The 23,154-nt window shown below is 39.6% G+C and overlaps 2 protein-coding genes across 2 annotated transcripts; one reads left to right on the top strand and one right to left on the bottom strand.

Moving 5' to 3' along the window:
- Positions 1-4,151: 4,151 nt before the first annotated feature.
- On the top strand, positions 4,152-10,601 carry LOC111859610 (complement C1q-like protein 3). The gene is made up of 2 exons (XM_072710797.1): positions 4,152-5,150; positions 7,133-10,601. The coding sequence occupies exons 1-2, from the start codon at positions 4,563-4,565 to the stop codon at positions 7,310-7,312; spliced, it is 768 nt and encodes a 255-aa protein (XP_072566898.1). The 5' UTR covers positions 4,152-4,562; the 3' UTR covers positions 7,313-10,601.
- A 1,877-nt stretch (positions 10,602-12,478) lies between these two features.
- On the bottom strand, positions 12,479-22,832 carry pter (phosphotriesterase related). The gene is made up of 5 exons (XM_023842426.2): positions 22,702-22,832; positions 17,071-17,513; positions 16,586-16,851; positions 15,098-15,238; positions 12,479-13,205 (listed from the first exon to the last, which is right to left on the bottom strand). Exons 2-5 carry the CDS (start codon positions 17,500-17,502, stop codon positions 12,995-12,997), a joined length of 1,050 nt encoding a protein of 349 aa, XP_023698194.2. The 5' UTR covers positions 17,503-17,513; positions 22,702-22,832; the 3' UTR covers positions 12,479-12,994.
- Between the last annotated feature and the right edge of the window lie 322 nt (positions 22,833-23,154).

The raw sequence follows: 23,154 nt of genomic DNA, 5'->3' as shown, positions 1-23,154 counted from the left end.
AGTTATTCTCACTTTCTTGAAGGTCATTAGCAAGGTTATTCACCCACGCTTCATATATAATACCTTATGCCTACAATTTCACAAAAGGCTTACAGCCTATACCAGCTAGGGCATAAGGGTGCAGCCTATACCAGCTAGGGCATAAGGGTGCAGCCTATACCAGCTAGGGCATAAGGGTGCAGCCTATACCAGCTAGGGCATAAGGGTACAGCCTATACCAGCTAGGGCATAAGGGTGCAGCCTATACCAGCTAGGGCATAAGGTTGCAGCCTAACCAGCTACGGCATAAGGGTGCAGCCTAGACCAGCTAGGGCATAAGGGTGCAGCCTATACCAGCTAGGGTATAAGGGTGCAGCCTATACCAGCTAGGGCATAAGGGTGCAGCCTATACCAGCTAGGGCATAAGGTTGCAGCCTATACCAGCTACGGCATAAGGGTGCAGCCTATACCAGCTAGGGCATAAGGGTGCAGCCTATACCAACTAGGGCATAAGGGTGGCCACACCTCGTTGCAACTGCAGTCCATCACAGGGTAGACATGCTACAGGCAATTCTGAGACATCAGCTCACCTAAACATTTTGTTGGCATGCAGTCATGCGTCGCTTAGCCTCAGGAAGACGTCCTGAGAAATGCATTGTTAGGCGCTTTCATAATTGTGTGATCATCACAGACTGTACCTAGATGGTACAGACTACTAGACACCTAGGCTATATGGTATAGCCTCAATAATGATAAGAAGCACAATATAGTAAACACAGTTTATTACCAAGTATTATATACGCTGTACATAATTTTATGTGTTATACTTTTATATGACTGGCAGCACAGTAGGTTTGGGTTACATAAGTATCATCACAAACACATGAGTAATGCACTGAGCTACAATGTTACAACAGCTACAACTCCATTATAATCTTATCCGGCTCCATTATAATCTCATGCGGCCCGTCTTTTACTGAAACGCACATGACTGTACCTGCAGAACAGCTGCAGAAATATACGAGCTAATGATGTAGGAGAAGGAACAGTGGTCCAAAGCCTAGGTTCTACAAAAGGGAAGGACAGGGTCATTGGAAGTTTCTATAATATAGACATGCAGGACAAACAAGAAATGGTAAGTGTCACGGCGCGGCATGGTTACAGGCAGGAAAAATATGATGATCCACTTTCGGCTCCAAGACAAAATGTTTTATTAAAGAAAAGGGATAAAGGGGAAAACTACGAAAGAGCACAAGGGGACAAAAACAAACTGGGAAAAATAAGGAATCAACTAGACACCAAACAAAGTAAGGAACAAGAAAAGACTGGGAAGCAGGTAGCATAGGGAGCAGACCTAGAAACAAAACATGTTCACAAAAGGAACTGTTGTAAAGATTGGAATGTGAAACACGGCAGTAATTCCAAATGGTTATATGAACTTTATAATTAAATAAAATATAAATAAAAACAAAATTTTATCTAAAAGAAAATCCTTGCATATGCCCCATATTCATTTATGTTATAATTAAAACAAAGAAAACTCAAGGTTTTATTTTCATCTCATTTTCGTCAATTAACAATCTTTGTTAACGAGCAATTTTCATCTTAATTTCCATCAGCAAAATTAACACTGTTTATAAGCTCCCAATCCAAAAGGAAAACCTTGAGTATAGACAACAAAGTCTGGGTAGCACAGTGGTTAATAATTTATACTTCATTGACCCCCATGGGGAAATTGTCTTTTTATGCCCCCCTCAACTTTCTGTTTGCGAAGAGCAGCCACCTGTTGGGGCACCCAGGGGAGCTGGGGGTTAAGGGCCTTGCTCATGGACCTGCAGATGTGCTGAGGCTGGGTTTGAACTAGTGACCTTGTGATTACAGGCACACAGGCTTAGCCCACTCAGCCACATGCTGCCCCGAATGCTATAAGTTAGCGCTGCTGTCTCACAACAAGAAGGTCCTGGGCTCGGTCCCAGGTCCTTTCTGTGTGGAGTTTGCACGCTCTCCTGGTGTTCGTGTGTGTTTTCGCCGGGTGGCTCTCGTTTCCTCCCACAGTATTTAAATTGGCCCTGTAGTTCTGTGAGTGTGTGCACCCTGCGATGTGCTGCCGTCTGCCCAGGGTTGGTTCCCATCTATGTCCATTGTTCCCAGGATAGGCAGGCAACCCCAGTTGGGATTAAGTGGTTTAAGAAAATGGACGGACAACAAAGTAGGCCTACTTAGAATTAATAAGCTTGCAAAAAAACATACCCTTTACTGTACTTTAAAGAAAATTGCACCCTTTTTGTTTCATATACAGTGGTCATAGAAAGTTTCGGGATGGATGCTTAATCCTGTAATTATGTTGCAAATTTACTGGTTTCAAAACAAAAGTACCTTGACAAGCAATGTTTATCATATCTGCACATATTTTCCACACAGACATTTTCCTTTTATTAAGTGCCATAATTTTTTTGACTGACTCATTCAGTTCTATTCTTGCCATTTTGCTAATTATTGCAATTGTACACTCTCAGGGTAAAAAAGGGGTAAAAATTTGTACCTTTGCTTGTCACTGTGGCTGCACCCTCAAGTTACTAATTTTTGCCCTTTTTTCTGAGAAAAAAGTATCCAAAGGGATACTAAAGACAATGTTTTGGTGTTTTATGTTATTTCAAACATTTACTGTATAATTAAAAAGCACCAGTGAGACTGTTTTCAATGAACTTTTCAAATCAGAACAGCATTTTCAGAACTACAATTTGGGTTTCAGTTTATTACCACTGGAAATGAACGATTTACTTTAAAACTGGTTGTTTCTAATGTGATATATATATATATATATTCTGTAAACAAATGAATAGAGTAATTATTTTTGTTATAAAATCAATACATTTTTATTATTTTTACAGAATTGAGCAAGCATCCCAAAACTTTCTGCGACCACCGTACAAAACAACACATATTTTCAGATGTATACTTTTTTGTCAAGTCGCTTTCATGTTACGCATGCAGGCTAATTATTTCCACTATTGTCTTTAAAATTCAGAATGTGTAGAAAATCTGTAGTCACCCATGACAGTCTGTCGGTTTGATGTCCCATCCATAATACATAACATGCAGATTAATATATCAATTTTGAGAATTTGTTTATATTCAGCCCATGAGGTTACATAAAGATATGCCAATATATGAGTGTGAATGTCACATCCATAATGCTGGAATTGCTGCAGTGAGTGCACATTATCAATACGGTTTGGCGCAAAACCATAAAATAAAACTGATAATTAATGTAAGAAACTGTGCCTGTATCGATGCTGTTCCTTGCTAAATGGTTATAATGTGCCTGTAATTTCACTGAGAAACAGACTAAAGGCGTAATGTATAGTTACTATACATAGAAGAAAGCACTGGTGAACTTTAAAATTGTTGGCTACAAATCACTTATGTTTTTCAATCTATAATTTTGAATCTACAGTCTTTTTGGTGTGGTCTTGTATTTTTTTGCGCTTTGCTAGCCATTCTTTACCATCATTTGAATAAAATATTACTTCCGTAAGTAAAAAGTCTGAAAACTGAAGCCGGCTTCCCAATTTATGTCCACATCATCCTCGATCAGAGATCGCTAGTGGAAAACCCTATGGGGGAGATGTTAGGATCTACAGGCTTACAGGTTACCTGAAGAGTCATTCCATGTATCCGAGTGAGTGCTGTTGTCTGATATACGTAAGAATGATGATTTTTTTTAAAACAAATCCAGTGCTAAAAATATTACTTCAAAACTGGATGCTAAAGCATCAATGCTTCAAATACAAACGGGCGAGACAGACTACATTCATATTGGGCTGACAGCTTTAAAAAAAAGAGATAAAAATGCAATTTAATTAAGTTGATTTAATTAGAAGAAAAATATATCATGGTAGTCAAACAGTAATTCACGTACTGCGACGCCTTAATTTGATCAGACCTCTCCCAGTGCGCGCAAACTTTTGATACTTGTGTGTCGTTACAGGACAGGTGTTATAGTGAAATAGTCCAGCAAGATGTAAAAACAGCGACGGGTTTGATGAAAAGCCCCTTAATATTTCAGTCTTATAACACAGGTTTCTGACTCCCCCCTCGTCCCCCTCTCCCCGGCGCACTGTGTAACTCCTGCCAGCGCGGACACTCAATTGAATCCAGTTTCAGATGCAAGATGAGTCGTGCGCTTCTCTAACAATCAATCTTGATTTTTTTTTTCCCCAGCGAAGTCGAAGTTGTATTGAGTCAATGAAAAAGAGCTGGGCTTTAAGAAATGCCCTCCCTGCTTCCCGAAAGGGATTAGATCTCATCGCTTTGCCAGGCGCGGACATAGAGATTTTTGGACAGATCATCTTAAGAATTTAAGATATTAGGATATTGATATAAAGTAGGGGGAAATTGAGGCTTGGTCCAAAAAGTTAGTTACCGTGACGATCCAAAACACGGTGTTTGTTTTTTTCTATCCTCACGTTTCTACAACAACCAGCAAGATTTCGCCAAAAAGCAGACAAGAGGATCACCCTCCGCTGACAAGGCTGGTCGGCAGGAAGCGACTGATCGCCGCTGGGGTTTTAGGGGTCGTCATGGTTTTGGTGCTGGTGGTGCTGATCCCAGTCTTGGTCAACTCTGCAGGAACTTCTGCGCGTTATGAGATGCTGGGTACCTGCCGGATGGTGTGCGATCCGTACGGAACGAAATCCCCGACCACCGCCACAGCAGATACAGTGCGGGATAATAGCCTCATCCAGTCTTTACCTACGTTCATTCAGGGTCCTAAAGGGGAACCGGGAAGGTCGGGGAAAGTTGGTCCCAGGGGTCCACCCGGTGAGCCGGGGAAGCCCGGTCCTCCAGGACCGCCTGGAGAGAAAGGACAACCCGGGCGCCCGGGATTACCGGGGCCGCCGGGAATCAATGGTCCCACGGGGGCGATCAGCGCAGCCACATATAACACTGTCCCCAAGATCGCTTTTTACGCGGGTCTGAAGAAGCAGCACGAAGGTTACGAGGTGCTGAAATTTGACGACGTTGTTACCAACCTGGGCAATCATTACGACCCCACCACAGGGAAGTTCACCTGCTCCATTCCTGGGATTTACTTCTTCGTTTATCATGTTTTGATGCGCGGTGGAGACGGAACAAGCATGTGGGCAGACCTGTGCAAGAACAGCCAGGTAAGGAAAAACCAGGCAGTGGCGCCTGTAGATGACTGGGGTATCTGCCAGAGACCTGTTATTTTATGGGGCGCCACCGCGTCGAGTCTATTCTATGCTCTTAGAAAATAAAATAATAGATATAGGCTACTTATTATTTTGATGTGGGGTGACACCATGGCAAAAAGTACAACTTTTCATATGCTAAAACTGCAAGATTTTTACCGCTGCTATTTACAGCTGGTTGGAAAATTACCGCAAAAAGGGAAATAGGCCTACTATGTAGTTGTATATTAACAGCTCTATGAAATTATAATTTGAGAATGAAAGTCGGGATCTTCGTAATTAAAAACGGCATTCAACAAGTGGGTAAGATCATATACACAGAGAGCAGACAAACTTATTTAAGGAGAAAACAAAGACTGATGGGGTCGGTGTGTAAGTGAGGTAGCCTATTAGGTCTTTGTATGGTTGCCCACTTTGGCCAGCTGGCTGGCTTGAAATTTTCAATTCGAGACGAGTCTGCAGACACATGCACACGCATTTACATGTTAGTGACAGTTTTATTACCTCATAAATAGTCTCTAGGGTTTGCAACCTACCCTAACGTTTTATTGCAGCTAATTTTATGTTTATAACCAAATGGAATAATATAATTTGCCGTAAGATTTCTTCCGTGAACGTGAGAATCTGAAAACGTGTGTCACGCCAGATGCGTGAGATTTGGCAATCCTGTATTATACGGGTAAGGAAGAGGAAAATACGCAAAGCTGACACAGAAATGCACTTACAGTATAAAATTGTACTTCTTGCTGTTATGTGTACTTTACTGGTGCAGTTATGAAATTTAAAATCAATAATATAAATTATAAAAAGAATAATGATTCAGCAGCTACGCGGCTTGGACCCCTAATAATAATCATCCTATTCGTTTTCTTGCGTTGAACATTTATGTATCCGAGACTACATACAATTGAAATACTGTTACAAAGAAAAAAAAGTAAAAAAAACTTTTAATAGGATAACTTTATTTAAAAAGTTACCATATATTATACGTTATCAAGAAGGTAATTATCAACTTGGGCTGAATTGCAATATAACCAACTCAGACGTTGGAAGTTCAACCTGCTCCAGAAATCGTAAGAAATTGTCTTTCCTTTTACTAATATTGCGCTACACTAAATGTGTAAGTAGGCTGGTAAATAAGTCTGGTAAGATGCTTTTCTGATCAATTAAACTGGAAAACCTGGGGGGAAAACAGCGAGTTTTATGCATCCCGGGGATAAAACATCACAATACTATAGAAGTCAGCCTAGGTTGACTTAAACTGTTAATTTTGTTAATGTACACAAAAATGGACCTACGATTGATAATGCAAGAAAAACGAAAGAAGGACAATTTCATACGATTTCTCGGGCAGGTTGAATTTCCCACGTCTGGGTTGTACTGCAATGCAGGTTCACTTCATTACCTTCTTGATAACGGACAATATAAGCAATCCAAATGACCACGATTCAACACACTTGCACAGAAAGTTACGAACAGGCGCTGTGTTTCACAGCGTAGATCATACCGTAGTGCAGCTATAATTGAGCAGCGATCTTTATTATCATCCTCGCATGCAAAGCTTTCCGTTTATCACGGAAAAAGTCGTGGTTTAGACACTTTTCACATTACGAAAGACTACTTATGATACTTAAATTACGATCGTTGCTTCTTTTAACACAATTGCTGTGAGAAATGTAATCAGTTATATCAAAAACAAAATTAGTAAATATGAAAAAGTATAGGTTGTTCATGTACGCTGAAACTTATTTGGTTGTTAATGTTTCATGTTGGCCACGTTACAAAAATGAGCATATTCCGTTTTACCTCTAAATGAAATACTATAGGCCTACTAGATCGTTCCTTAATTATTTAGTAGTGTTACAGCGATTTCTTGGTGTTGGATATCTGAAGAGTATTTTTTGTGGTCCTAACTGGAGCTGCCACCTGTCTTTCAGGTGCGGGCAAGTGCCATTGCACAGGATGCTGACCAGAATTACGACTATGCTAGCAACAGTGTGGTCCTTCACCTGGAGCCTGGAGATGAGATATACATCAAACTGGATGGGGGCAAAGCACATGGAGGGAACAACAACAAGTACAGCACTTTTTCGGGGTTTATCATCTATGCTGATTAGTGGGGTCCACCACTGTCTTTCCAGACCCCGTAGTCCCTGATTTTCAGCTTTCTGTTTCCACCTTGTCTATGGAGGTAGAAGGGTGGAAGGAAACCTGCAAAGAGGCTGACCTCAAGCCGAACACATAAAGATGGAGGTACATCCAGCCTTGGAGGACATCTGAACTTGCAAAAAGAAAAAGGAGACTAAGAAACAGAAGCGAGTCAAATAATTTAGAACTGACCTTCTACCACCAAAGCCGTTACCTGTGTTGTGTTTGTGTAATATTTGAGACCTAATTGAGACCTAATTGTGACACATAATGAGCGCAATAATCAGCTTGAAAATGAAGACAACGGTGTACCTTCATTTTCTTGTGCAATTTAAGCACAGGAGACATCTGTGTAATATTTGACAAATCACATGCAGCTTGAAGCTGCAGGGGAAAAAGAAGATGAAGTTTGATGTTGTATTGAAATCTTGAAATGTTACATTAGGGGTGTACAGAAAAGTGACAATGTCACAATGAAATATTTAGTATTTTAATAACATATATATCCACCTCCTGACAAGAAAGTATGAGGTTGATTCTCCCATGTGCGTAAGTCAAGAAACAGTGTAGCTTTTTTCACTTAAGTGTATTCTCCTGATGACTTACGTTTGGGGTTTACCCACGTTTAGGCCAGATACGCACTTTTGGTGGAGAAACACTAAAATATGGGCGTGTCATATGTAAGTGACCCTTGCACCCATTCTGCCAGCTTTTAATTGCTTTTTTCAGTAGGCACTCTGTGTGGCCCTATTAAGTCACACTCCTCTCCATGGATAAACACAATATTACAGAAAGATGAACATGTAACAAAACAATCCATATAGTATATAACAATACTATACAGAAATATATTAGTGTATACAAATATATTACCATTAGACTTGATTCATGTGACTTGTCAACAGGCCAAATCAATTAGAAAAAATGTTTCATTCGAAATGAGTAAAAAAAATATTGGTTCAACGGAAGTAGTGTGTCCTCGCAATCTTTATGCTGCATTCCATTTACCTTGGAGGCCAGCAGTCGTCTTTGCTGGATATGATGTCACACCCAAGTTATAGGGTGTTCCATTTAAGTTCTGAAGTTAGAATTTCCGAGTTCCTACGTGGAAATTTCAACCGGAACACCTGTTGAAGTTGGAATTCCGACTTGGAAATTTGGAAGGACTTCTGCAACCCCCACCCCAAAATTCAAGATGGCTGCGCCCTTTATCAACAGAAGTTAAAGCTGCAGTTATATACTGTTTATTAGCACTTTATATTAGTGGCTCATTAAATCAGTCGTACACACAGTATTGTCCAACTGCTATCTGTGGACATGTTCGCTATGGCATTTTGGTGCACAAAATACCAGTTAATGTGTTGTTAACAACTGACATTGCTAACAATGGCTAACCATGGACCTGGCTAGACCTGGGGGCTCTTTCAGAAATCAGGGTTTCTTGCTTAGACAGATAATCTGTTAGAAGTAGTCTGGGCTAAATGTAAGTAAGTGAAGAATGAGGAAGTTGTCTGTCTAGGTAAGAAATCCTGCTTTATGAAATGGGTCTCTGGTATTGCTAACTGACTTTCTGACTTGCGGTACTGGAACATGATTAACTTGGGTGTGACATTATTCCCAGCTCCGACTTCTGACCTTCGAGGTAAATGGAATGCAGCATTATTCCAACTTCAGAGGGCATTCCAGTTGAAATTTCTGACTGGGAACTAGTCTTCCGACTTCTGAGTTCAAATGGAACACAGCATAAGCCACTGTGCATGTACTCATGCTCCGGTGAGAGTGTGACAGACAGAGACGACCAGAATATTCAGCCCTTGTCTTCATGTATGTCAGCTAACTGACACTGAATGAATCTCATGTTTCTGGGTGGATAATTCTGAACCAATGTGGGACGTGATTTGCTCTTATTTACACAAACATGTAGTTCATATACACCCTACAGACACTAGGTCAAGGGTCCCCAAAGGAACTACTTGACCAGGACATTTGCCTAACTGGTAACCATTCTGCACTTAATGGTGTAGCTGTGTGGGATTTTAGTGCCAGTGATGAGCAGTTGGTTTGGAATAATACCTTGCAGCCTACTCTGTAGCATATAAGCTTGTTTGGATTGTGCAACCGATTGCATTATTAATTTATCAGCAATGTATTCTAAACTTTCAGTCCATCTAAGAAATACTACTACCATTCACACCACAACTATTGCTTAGGCATATCTGCTTGTTTACAAAATTGTTCTTAATGAAGAGGGAAAATAAAGCTGAAGCCCAAAAAGTATATAGATTCGTTCTTAAACACAATATGGGTCATTCAAACTCATTACCGTAACATGTTGATTTTCTCAAATTATGAAAATTAGTTTGAAGACAGATTTGAGTTATACAGTTTCATTGTCTAAAATGTTGATTTTGCCTTTGGGGTGGTTAATCATTTGCAGAGCAGAAGAAATGAAAATTGAAGAAATAAAGAATGATTGATTATTTTGAGTCACATGCCATAAATTTGAAAGATTTAAAAATATTTATTCTAGTTTTATGTCGCTTGATCTTAAAACTTCAACAGTTGTGCCTGTTTGGGGAAAATGGTCGAGGGAGCAATACTACAAATGACATGATTTTAATATATCAAATAAATTAAGGTAATGTCAATTTCTTTGTGCGAAATTTAAAAACTGTGTTTCATTGACACATTTAATTTTTGTTGAAGGATTCTTGTGTTCACGAGAATGACCGAATACTGACATAGCAGGCTACCACCATGCTGTCATTTTCAGAATAAAAGGGTTTCAGCAGATTTCAAATAGGTTCATAACGTAAATTAAACAGTCTGAGTTCCACGTTCTGCTTGTTGTCAAAATCATTGAGGGCGTAAACCGATTTCTTGCTTTATGAATTAATTAGACTTCTTACACAGCTGCATCCTTCTTTTTTGGGTTACATACAGTGGGCTTTACTGTACGGATAAGGAGAAAATCATATAACTTTTTAAGCACTTTATTGACTTAAGCGCCTGATGGGAGAATAGACCCCTATTGTGAATATGATTAGGAAAGGCTAAGCCAGGCAGATGAAGAAGCAAGCCAATGACCAATGCTTGTGTAATTGTAGATTTTTTTTCCCCCTTAAACTTTTCCAGCTGTAACATGCTACACTATTTAGATTAAATGTATGCTTTGATCAGATGAATGTTTTATTTTGATATACATGTTTTATTTCATGCATATAAAAATTAAACACGCCTGAATTGCTAATTTGACAAGTGTTGATTAAAACTTTTCTTCTCATGGCTCCTGGATCGTAAAATAAAGTGGGCAATTGGTGTTAGATTATGAGTTATTAATGACACCATTGACCTATATGCACTGGTGATTGATGCTTCAGTTTAGGACAGTGTCGGTCTGGGTCTCTTCACTATGAATGCTGGAAGGTCTTCTAAGACCAAAGAAAAACATAGTATTAGGTGATGTTCACTTTTGGAGAATAAAATTGCCCTTATATATCTATTTGACATATAGCATGTCTGGTGACAATGCCTCAAATAACACCCTTGATTAGCTGAATATTACATCAATTCCGTGCTCACTTTCAAACTTATTACTATGTATTTTTACCTCTAAAATACTTCATAGAAACCACGCCTTTGACTCCAAACATGTATCCTGTTATATTAGTGCACTCCCATATGAATAAATATGAATGCGTGAGCATTTCCCAGGAACACAAGACCAGGAAAATCACTGTGAAATCAAATGGAGATCTGAGCTTCATTAGAAATGTGAGGCCATCTATTTACCTTATCTGGATGTCTGCACATTTAACCCCATATTTAAATAGACATTAAATCCATTCCCCCAGCCAAGGTGACAGTGTGTTTCCTCATACCATTCTCATTAAGTCAGTGTTACCCACTTTTGTGTGCTGAGCCATGCTTCCAGTGGCCTCACAGTTCAATCCATGACCTTTCACTTAAAATGTAATCTATACCCTCTGCTTCTCCATTTTTCACTTTAAGAGTCATCTGACAATTTCCTCAGACAGCTTGAATGGCAGCGAAATAGTTATTCAGCAACAATAAAGGCATTCTATAGCCCAACCAGGGTGGGCAGTATCTCCAAAAATATACAATAGTTTAATTAAAAAATATTTGTTCTATTCTATTGCTATATTCTGTTAGTTTTCTGTGTTGGACGTTTACTTGTAAATTTATTAAATGTATTTTTTGATGCAAACAGGTAACGCTAACATGATTGGTTTGAGCTGGGGGGGGGGGGGGCGCATAAGAGGAGAAAAAAAATGAAGGAACCTTTTGTGAGATATATTTTAAAACATGTTAATTAACTTGAAGAAGTATATGGATTAGGGATGTGTAGGTCGATACCGAAATAGATTGTTTTGATCTGAATGTTTTCATTTTGAGAATAAATTCTAACGTTAAAATGTCAATGTTTTTACCTGGTAATTTGTGTATATTCTTATAGAAACAAAAGGACCGCAAGATCTCACAAAAGGACTGATTATCTTTCTTAATTTTTTTACTCCACCCAAGTGCCCATAGGGACCCCATGCAAATGTGTACCAAAGAATGGGACAAATCATGTATTTATGCCAATCAATACAGGACAACGTTTTATTTTCCAGTATGGAATGGTCTGCTTTTAAATAGCTTAGCTTAGTTAATATAAAAATTGCTAATTGTTCTTTTTATTTGAAGTTTATATTATAGCCTGTGAAGACCGTTCCCTCCCATAAATGAAAGGATCTTAAGAACTCATTTGTAGCTGGGCAATCAAGGCTGTCGGCAATTTCCTTATCTTGAAAGGGGATTAACAGTGGTAAGCGTTTGAATGATTCAACCATTCACATAAGTTGTTCTTGAAATATTACTTGTAATATTACCAGTTCTAAAAACCCAGTCATGGCTGATTATATTAATCCTATAATAACACAGGAGTTCAATAACAACATAAGATGCAAATCCAGCTGCTTCAGATTCAAGATTCCATTTGTCACATAGACATCTCTGCTATTCGTATCGCAAAAGCTGTACTATCCTACCACACAGTATGCCACACTTGGGCAGTCTGTAGAAATCTGTAAGAAACAGGCTTACCTGCATAAAAGAAACAAGAAACAATATGGCTGTCATGGGTTTAATTGTTAGAACAGAATAAATTTAAAGATGAAGACCTAAGATGTTCTCCAGTTAAAAGGGTTCTACGAATTGCTACTGTGCAAAATTTATTGCATCATTTTTATAAATTGATATAAAATACATTGTACTACTTGACAAAGAACCACTTTATAAGAATCACAAAATCCATAGGAAATCAATGTTATAAGCTGTCATCTTGTAGATCAATTCAAAGATTGCACTAAATGATTTAAAATGTGGTTAAATAATGCTCTAAGGACAAAAGTAAACATACAGAACAAGAATCAGAGGTTCAGGTAATTAAGACAAACCTGAGTGGATAATTAGATTCATCAGTCTGCAGAAAGGCAAATGCCGCAATCTTGAATCAATATGCAGAATGCGTTAGACATGGACAGCACAGTGTTAGAGGTTAGGGCCATAGCCTTGCACCTCGACGGCTGTGGGCTGGATTCGCACTCTGGAATCTCCGAGTTGGAGGGCTCTTCTCTTCGGCCCATTCATTTAAAAGTCAGCCATTGCTTGGGGTTATCAATCAGAATCTTGTCCACCTGGTTCTGCGTAAAGCCTCTTGTTAGCATCTTGGGCACGATGTTGTTGAGAATATGGGAGTAACCATGGCCACCGTACTTGGCGAGTCGATTCTTAGTGTGGACGTCATGAGCAACCAGGATTCTATCCTCATAGCCTTCTGCCACAAGAAAGGCCAGGCTGGAAACAAGACGGTGCGAAACACAGAAAGACAAAAACAATCTTCAGTTCCAATCATGTTTAACTATTTCCCTTAACAGGCCTTTCAGAAAGGTACACATTCATAATACCCTGGTTTTACTTTTACCTTGTCACTGTTAAACCTTTCCAGGCACGAAGGATAAGAAATTATAGCTAAGTTGAGAAATTGAAGCACTACGGCTGGTGAGAGATGATGATCCCCAAAGACATTTGTGCACTAGCAGTGCAGTGTAAACAGTGAGCAATTCAGTAAATACATTTGTCTCAGGGACTTGTTACAAATCTCATTCTGGGTCTCCTGAAACTGCAATTACAGGTGTGATCTCTGCTATGGATTATGGTTACATACACATAGTTGAAAAATGATCTATAGCTTTATAAAATTTTTAGTTACTTTATAAAATGTAACAGAAACAGGTGCCTCATCAATGCGCTTTTCGCCATATTTTCCCCACATACTTTATGAGCACCAAAGAGCTTTGTGGCCTTCAGCATATTTTAAGCTCATCCACATCCTTTTGTATTAGCCCATAACGACTGACAAAGAATGATTTGCACTATTTTCATTCCACCACCTGTGCATATTTGTGTGCTATGTACGAAAGTCGGCAAAGGTCAGATCATTCATTATTTTTGCTCGCAGGCTTTATAGAAATGCATGAAAACTTAGATGCTGTGAGACTGACAACAATGTATTCACCAGATGGTCCCAACGCCCCACTATCTTATCCCAATTCCTTCCAGACTCCCACCCTCTACACCAGGGTTCTTCAACTCTGGACCTCGATTCCAAATCCAGGCCTTGTTTTCAGTTCTCCCAGGTAGTTGTTTAATAATTATTGATTCTGATTGGTCAGAGGCTTCACACCTGACTGACAGGTAAAGGAAGGCTGGAAAACCAGCAGTGCTCGGACCTCGAGGACCGTGAGTTGAATAACCCTGCTCTACACTATCTAGCCCCTCTACACATTTTTTTTTTTTATTATTAACAGCTCAACTTTGTGTGACTTGTCTCAATGAAATCAGGTTCACCAAATTTGGATCTGTTGGTGTTCATGTGCCACCACTAAGTGATACTGCTTTTGGTGTGATTCATCTCAAAATGAAAGAAGGTCTATCCTTCATTCAAATAATGTTTTTGTTTAGTGGTAATAAGACGCATCAAATATTTTGAGTTAACGTTCACAAGGTCAAGTGTCTACTGCAGTCATCCTTCCTATTGATGCGACTAGGGAGTGTTGCTTCAGTTTGGTGAAGTGTTCCAGACATTCTCCTATACAAAGTTCCTGTGAAGTTTGAAAAAGATCTGAGAAATATTTTTTGAGTTATTGTGATAATAAGATGAGTGTCTTCAATTACCCTTTGCTGTTTTAATCTTGGTGTGATATGTTAAAAATTGGACAGTTCCAGATCTTCACTAATACAATGTGTCTGCAAAGTTTGGGGGGGGAATCCATGAAATACTTTTTGAGTTATTGTGATAATAAGTGCCTGTGGCGGTGGCAGCAAACTGGTCCCAAGATCATATGGATTCCCCATCTGGGGAATACAATTAAAGTCATGACTCCCTTTTTCACAAGTGCACAAAGGCTAAAGTGTTGTGGATTTTACAAAATATAGAGTACCATTAGAGACACTTCTTCTGAAACCACTGCGACCAGATGAAGGACTTATTAATGTCTCAATAACCCTTTGAGAAGTATTGAAACCATAGTACAATGACAGCACCCACATATGATTTCAGAACAAAAAAAAAATAAATTAGGTTTTGGAAATTAGGTTTTAGTGGGTGGAAATAATTCAAGTTTTGGTCTCAATTTTTTCCAGAGCTATATGTTGTAATCAAGTCAATATAAGGGTAGAGTACAGACCTTTGGATTCTCTGGCAATCACTCGGCATGTCCACTTGAAGGTTAAAGGGGTAATTCAGCATTATGGTTCCAAACAGATCATACTCCAAATAGCTCCCCATCTTGGCAAATTCCAGGAGCTCCCCATAATCAAGTATTGTCCTCCAAACAAAACATATAGGAAAATATGGGATGAGCATGGTTTGATAAACACAGAATACATACGATATATACGGGAACATATCTAAACATAACCAAATAACCAGAAAACATAACTATAAGTACCCCCCCTGCATCCAGTGATATGTTCCAAGACCTACCACAGCAAACAATCTGGGAATAGCGAACCATCCACGGACCCCATGTGCATTGTGATTTTTGTGAACTTACACGTAGCAATTGAAAAATTATGCACAGTAAGATATTACTAACATTAAATACAGTAATGAAGTGTTACTATATAGTACTGTACTCTCTTGAATGAAAGGGATTCCAACGTTTTAGCCTATGATAAAGCAAGGAAAATACTGTGCCAAGGGATGACGGAGAAATAAAAATCATGCTTTTTATACCCACCAAGGATGAAGAAATAAAATATTTGGCATTTTTTTTAGGACTATCGTAAAGTGAGGATAACTAAAACCACGGATTCTAGGGGACTACCGTTTGAAAAAGTCAATAACGGGGAAAGTCTACTGCATACAGTGGTGAGCATGTAGAACACAAAACACATTCAGTCAAAAGACAAGGGTTAAGACGGTACCCATAGTACAAACGAATTTAAAGAGTACACAGTCTACAAAGAGAAACCTGGGATATCAGGATAATATTAAATATTAATGAAATTAAGGAGAAAACTAATACATAAATTTTACTTGAATGATGTTCCTTTTCAAGATTATCCATTAAAATGTCTAAAGTTTATCACGGCTGCTTTTGCATGATTATTCATTCAGAATCGTTTACGTCTTTGCGATCAGACTCACTCATAGACAGTGTGGCATGTTTGTGAGAAATACAACAAAAATGAGTTACGAGGAGAAAAGCAAATAAAGATTGGTCACCAAAAGATATTCATCTGCCGCTTTATGAAATTATCTTGGATTCCAGAGAGATGATATTGAGGAAAAAGCAAAGGGATTCTTTTGTCTGCACTGTTTTGTGTCTGCTGGCAGCAAATATATGAGAAGCTGTTTGTTCCTACTACAGCTTTACTACTACATGGCTTTCCTACTACAGTCATCATCAACTGGTAGACAAAAAGCTCTATTTGCCTAACATCTACTTCGGATACTTTGTTTTGCAAATAATCGCAATCTTTATTGAAAAAATGTCAAATATTGCAATGTGAGTCTTTTCTAACATTGTGCAGCACTAGTCTACACAAAACATGGATTCTGTGTACACTTACCCCAATCATTGAAATACTGTGTTTCCCCTACTTTAAAACAGGCCAAACACTAAACTTAAGCCTTACTCTCCTCTACTGCGTTTGGCTTAATGGTGTACCTGTCCAGGTGGGACATGACCGTTTTGCTGATGTCCCCACCAGCTTCCTGCAGGATTTGTACCACAGCCTCAGGTGCCTTTGAGTTGCGTCCTGGATGGATGATGACGGGACAGCCCAGCTGAGTCTGGGCGTGGGCTGCGGCCTGCAGGACCTTCTTCTCGCTATCAGTAATAGGCCAGGACGTGCCGATCTCCCCAATCACACCACAGCAGATATCCGTACCGTCTGCGCCACGAAGAACCTCGCTGACAATGACATCCGTGAGCTGTGGCAGAGACAGCACATAATGGTGCTGTAAGCTGGATTCATTCACAAATCCATCTAGTGCAGTAGTTACAAACTACAGCATAATAGCAAAACAGCACAATGACTAGTGGTCTAGCGTTCTCTAGCAAAAATCATGTCAGAATTGAAATTATGGCTTCTCAGTTAGGCCTAATGAAAACCATAAATAAATATTGCTGACTCAAACACGTTAACATACCTTTTCCACAGTCATTTTCCTTGTCTCATCAGAATGGGTGACATCCACATAATATCCAGCACCAGCAATGATATGAACGCCGGTCTCCTTAGCAAGCTTCTGCAGTACCCTGACGTCACGGCTGATGCCGGTGGTGGTGTTCTCCACAATCGCACCCCCACCCGCCTGCCGGTAGGCCACAAGCTCCTCTTTCACGGCCTCCAGCTCCAGATTTAACAGCAGGTTCTCATTGTGGCTGTAAGGGTTCTGATTCAACCAGAACATGTTCTTCATCTCTATGGGAATCTTCACCAGATGCTCTTGGCCTGGTCCCGGTGGGCAGTAGGAGCACTCAAAGGTCATGGTCAGGTGCTCGTGGGTCATGGTTCGGCCCAGTTGACTTGGGTCCAAGAGGCCCAGCACCGTCTGCACTTTGCCACTTAAGGCCGACATCTTTTCCCTTGCTGGAAATGACAATATAAAACACAATTTCCAACGTTAAACTAAATATAATACTGATTATCATGAACATAACACTGAACCAACAGAGATTAGGTGTTTCTCAGGGGATAAGACTGGAGAAATTTTACTCGAGAAAAGATTATGTTAATTCTTAATGCCATGCCAGCAACTAGAGCTATATACATGATGAGTAAGAGGTGTTAAATGGGTATTAAAACAGAGCGAAGAACCAAAAAGTTCTAAATAAGATGCTTAAGATTTTGATAAAATCTTTAAAAAAGCCTCTGGAGGAACTTTACTAAAAACCTCTTTTAAAGAGTTAATAAAACGGTAACTGCACCTAAGGGTGTTAAAGGAAGGACGATACAATAAAACATGTATAACAGATAAAGTAGTGTTACATGTAGAACATGCAGGTGGATTTTCACCTATAAGTAAAGTTTCATATGCCCAGTGCAGCACCTTTTGTAGATGACCTGGTCCCAGTGATTTTTAAAGTGAACTTTCATCATCTCTCTAAGAATTGGACTGATTTTGTACATGTTGTAATTAATAGTTTCATCACATTCTGCTTGCCATATTTCCATGAGACAAAAGTATAGGCTTGTGATCTAAAGGAGGCATGTAAAACTGTTGTATATCTGAGTTTACAGCTTTCATAGCAGTGGTATCTGCTTGCTCCTTCCCCAGCACAACACAATGACCTGGCACCAAACACAAACGTATATCGTACTGCTATGCATCCAGGACTGCCAAAACTTTTACAATCACCGGACGATCTTTAGACCTCACCGAGGTTGCAAACAAGACTTGGAGTCAGTTAAAATCAAATAACCCTCCTGCTGTTTATTCTCAACAGAGTCCAAAGGCAACAGCAAGAAACAAGCTTCTGTCATAATAAAAAGAAAAAAAAAAATTCTAGTCAAGTTCACGATGAAATTCAGTTTCTGTAGCTTCCAGAGAGGGATACTGCAGAAATGAAGACAGGTGTAGAATATAAAGGTCAATATTTAGTTTTTCAAAGTGAGGTTAGATTCTTAGTGAAAATGGATGAATGTACTTTGGTCTACTTTCATACAGATATTACAACTATGGATGGAAAATGACAGGGTTTGCTGTATTCTGAGCGTTTGTCTTGAGCTTAGCTGCATAAGACAGGGGCAATTTCAAATGTCTAATTATGAGTGAGAGCTCATCAGCTTCTGCATGCAAGCTTTGGATGGGGGAAGTACAAGAAGCCCCCACAGCAAGCTGTATACCTTGGTAATGGAGTGTCTAGCAGATTCTCATACAACTTTCTTACTGAGCCAAGAATAATGCTTCCATAACCTAGTCTAGACCTAACCAGCATGCAATACAGCTGTAAAATTACTGAGCAGTCTGTGCCTCATTTTGCTTTTGCTAAAACTTTTAAAAATATCTTTTGCACATTTCTTCTTCAAATTTATCACACATGCAATGAAAAACCAAAAATAAGACCACAAGATTTATCCTCACTACCTTAATTGGAGTTCCATCTAGATACAACTCCGTATCATTATGTCGTCAAATTTATTTATAGAGCACATTTAAAAGCAACACTTGCAACTGCTATACAATGCATAAAGGCAGATACACAGGATGAAAAAAAAAAAAATTAAAACAAAATAAAATAAATACAGACAGGTTTTCAGTGACATAGTATCAGGGTGTTTCAAAGCCTAGAGTGTAAAAATTAGTCTTTAAAAGGGTTTTACCTAATGCAAAACAGTAGTCTATTCAAAAACGTGGGAGCAGCTACTGAAAAAAAGTGTGTACAGATTATTTTTTTCCTTGGAGAAGTGGAAACCATTAATAACTGACTAACTGTGCATTTTATTTATAGTTAATGAAGTGTCCTTTCAATAGTGTCCATGTTTTTCCCTTTATAGCAAATATCAACATTGTCTACACCAGTGCTTCTCAACCTTTTTTCCACTGCGGCCAAATTTTTTACCATGCCAGTTAGGACTGGGCGATAAAATGGTAATGGTAATTATCGCGGTATGATTTCCCCCTCAATATCAACGTGCCAAATATTCAATAAATGTTCGAATTGATACCTGCCGACACATTTTTCGTCACGATGAAATTACTTCCCGTCCTCTTTGACTGTCTGGACGGCAAAGGAGCACAAGAGCAGACAGCATAAAAACTACAAATAGGAGACTAATTAAGCAAAAAAAAGAGAGAATGCGATATGGCAGGCAGGAAGACGAAAGACAACACAATCAAAACAACAGGGCGAGTCAACGGGAGAGCAGGTAAGTGCAAAGCAGCCCGTTCAATAAGGGTAATCCATCGAAATCCAACAGAAAAGTCCACAGTAAAATTCAGCCCATGAGAAAACCACACTGCAATACTCCACAGAGAATGCTAGCTGCAGTGTTTTTGGAGCTGACTAAAATAACCTGACCTGTCTTCCATTCACCTTTACACAACAACCACACAGCGAGGTTTGTTGAGCTAGCGCTCCACATACTAGCTACTATTCTAAAAATATTCCTGAGTGATGGGAGAGAAAAGCCTCCCTCAGAGCAAACTTCGGTGTTGGTGAAAAAAAGCGCAGCCGCCGTGACATCATTTTAAAAGGGAGATATTGTGGATAAGCAGGGTAAAAAGACGTCGGTGGTGCGGTAGCATTTTGTCAATTTAAAGAAGTTTACGACACGCAACAGGCTGGTGCTGACTAAAATTGAATTTACTGCACCACTTGAAACTTTGCCATCCAGTAGAACATACAGAATGCACGCGCCTACAGTCACAGACACCAGCGATTAGTGTTGCAACTTTCAGTCGAGTCCCGCGTTGGTTCAAAACGGAGCACAACATTTTATTCTTCAATACCAGGCAGGTGGTAACTCTACCAGCAATGATAAACCCGCCCCCTGTAACGAGCAGCGAGGCAATCAGAGAGAAAAACCAAGCAATAAACTGTACTGTCGGCGTATTATGAGTGTTATGCCCCACAACAGAAAAAATTGCACCATCTATTTAATAAATTAGATTTCAGTTTGCAGTCCATTCAATTTGTCATCCTATTCATCTTCTGTTTAAGGGGGACCCTAAGGGAATTTTAAGCATAAATAGAGCCTCAAAATAAAGAAATTATTAATTATTATTGAATATAATGACTCATGAATTATAAGATAAGAGTTCTTATAATTATCGTATCGTATCAGTTGCGACCCTGTATCAAGTATAGATTTAAACTTACGCTATGGTTAAGCACCCAGTGCACTCTGCAATTTACGCCAGTCAATGCCTATTACACAAATCTGATTGGATGTGCCAGTGAATTTTAAATTAAGCATCTATGGTTTGACTTCTTGTACGGGTTGAGTCAGGGACGGATTACGGACCGGGCCAGCGGGGCCGCTGCCCAGGGGCCCTTGGGGTGCAGGGGGGCCCCTAGCCCAAAACAATTTGCAACGCTTATCAACAATGTAATTTCGTTTGTCTATTTTAGAGGGCCTACATTCTTTGATCCTCTGCCTACAAGAGCCCCTGACCCTATAGGGCCTCTGATGGAAACATGGAGGGAGGGCGTTTGGCTGCCAAGGGCCCTTGAATTGTGGTGGTTGTGGTGGTGGTGGTGGTAGTGCTGGTGGGGGGGGGGGGGGGGCGGGGCCCTCGCGAACGTTTTGCCCAGGGGCCCACACAACCCATAATCTGTCCCTGGGTTGAGTGTTCAGTAGTTTTGTGCGAAGCATTTGCAGAACCAAGACCCATTTACATAAGTTAATTCTACGACTGACTGGGAAATCTGATCGTTGATCAGCATAGGAGTTCCTGGTTTTTAAACCTTTTTGCTTACATTTTAAGTGTTTAAAAAAAATCAACAAAGATCAATATCTGCAGGTCGGGCTTTAAAAAAAGATAAAGAGAACAATGAGTGAGTTTTCACGGGATTTTATATCAAGATCTGTAAAGTCTAAAGTTCACATTGACATACGCTGCATATATGTGTGGATTGTATTGGGATTTGACCTTGTGAATAAGTCAGGAAGTATTTAATGGATATTATTACTGAGTCACAAAGCATTACATGGATGACGATCTATACCTGATTTCATTATCAGAAAAACTGCCCCAAAAAAGGAAGGAAACTGCAGCTACAGAAAACACAACCTGGTCTTGCGAACACAGAAACTACCTGATCAACGAGACATACAATCACGCCAAAAGTGAAGCAAAGCTGAATTGTCACAGCGAAAACACGGTTTTTCAGAAAAATTACAGCATTTGAATACTCTATGACTCTTTATATAGCTGGTTAGTGGAAATAAAATTGTGGTCTGGATTTTTACTTTCTGCATGGACCGGAACCACCTATGTCTGGATATCAGCATTTATATTTATTTTTTTCCGCTCACTATTTATGCAAAGCGACTTTCCTCATTTAATCCATCATACAGCTCAAAAGCACTAAGAAACCTTCCAACAAGACTTGAACTGGAAACCTAGAATTTATCACTCAACGTTCTTAGACTGCATCAATATTTCTGTAGGGGTGATTACCGTTTGTTTTTCCAACCATGGAACCAATGTAACATGTAAATCTGGCATGGAGGTGAATGAGCGCAGTGCTTATCGATGCACCGCCATGTTGCCCAATAAACAAATCGTCCCTAAAACTATTAAAGTTAGTGCAAACACATGTCTATAACACTGACAACACAAACTTAACCACCTAACGTCTTCAAAAATAACAGATCATGTGTTACTACACTCCAGGGAGAAAACTGTACATTGATTTTGTTTGACGACGTGAAATAAATGTTGCTACACTTTGTATCCGCATAAACGTTTTCTACGGTAACTTTAGAGTGTTCAGTGCATGTCTATAGAGCTAAGCCAAATACTGTAGTTAACACATTTATGGAAATTTAGGAGCTAAATATAAAGGCAAAAATACATGCCAGTATGCATAACAAAAAATCGTTCTTGTGTGCATTTTAATGCAAGTCACAAGACTGTATCCGCCCCACTAGTAAAAGGTGCACAAATGAATTAAAGAAGGTTAAACGTTAAGTTACTACCACTACTGGATTTTAAATTAAGTATTTTCAGTGCATAAAACGTGTACTGATGTATGTCGTATTAATAACAAAGTAAACAGTGAAATGCACATAAACGTCGCTTGAGCGCTGAGGGAAAAACAGTACAGACCTGACCACAAGCGTCCAGCGGTATCGGAAACGTGAAGTCACGGAAAGTGCAAAGCCAAGATATCGCGAGCGTCCCCCCATGATCACGTGAAGGGAAGGAAGAGTGAGTTTCACCGGTGTTGCCAACTTAGGTACTTTGTCGCTATATCTAGCGAGTTTTTAGACCCGTCTAGCGACTAGCGACTTTTTCTGATGTTATTGGAGACTTTTGGAGACTCTGACGTGAAAGCACGTATCATTCTTACTCTCCTCATCGAGCAGCGGGTGCTGCCGTGGGCTCCTCTCCCGTCCCAAAGCACTCACAGGCGGCCAGTCCTCGCGCAGCAGTCCCGCCTAGCTGCAGTCAGAGCAGGAGATGTGCATCATTTTCTCACATTTCATCACCGTTTTTTTTTTCTATTGTCCTTTTTTTTGGTCCGTTTAGAATGTTAATGTAGATTTTATACAAAAAATG

The sequence above is a fragment of the Paramormyrops kingsleyae genome, chromosome 4 (assembly GCF_048594095.1).
Source record: "Paramormyrops kingsleyae isolate MSU_618 chromosome 4, PKINGS_0.4, whole genome shotgun sequence".
NCBI classification, from domain to species: domain Eukaryota; kingdom Metazoa; phylum Chordata; class Actinopteri; order Osteoglossiformes; family Mormyridae; genus Paramormyrops; species Paramormyrops kingsleyae.
This window is presented reverse-complemented; position numbering and strand designations above follow the sequence as displayed.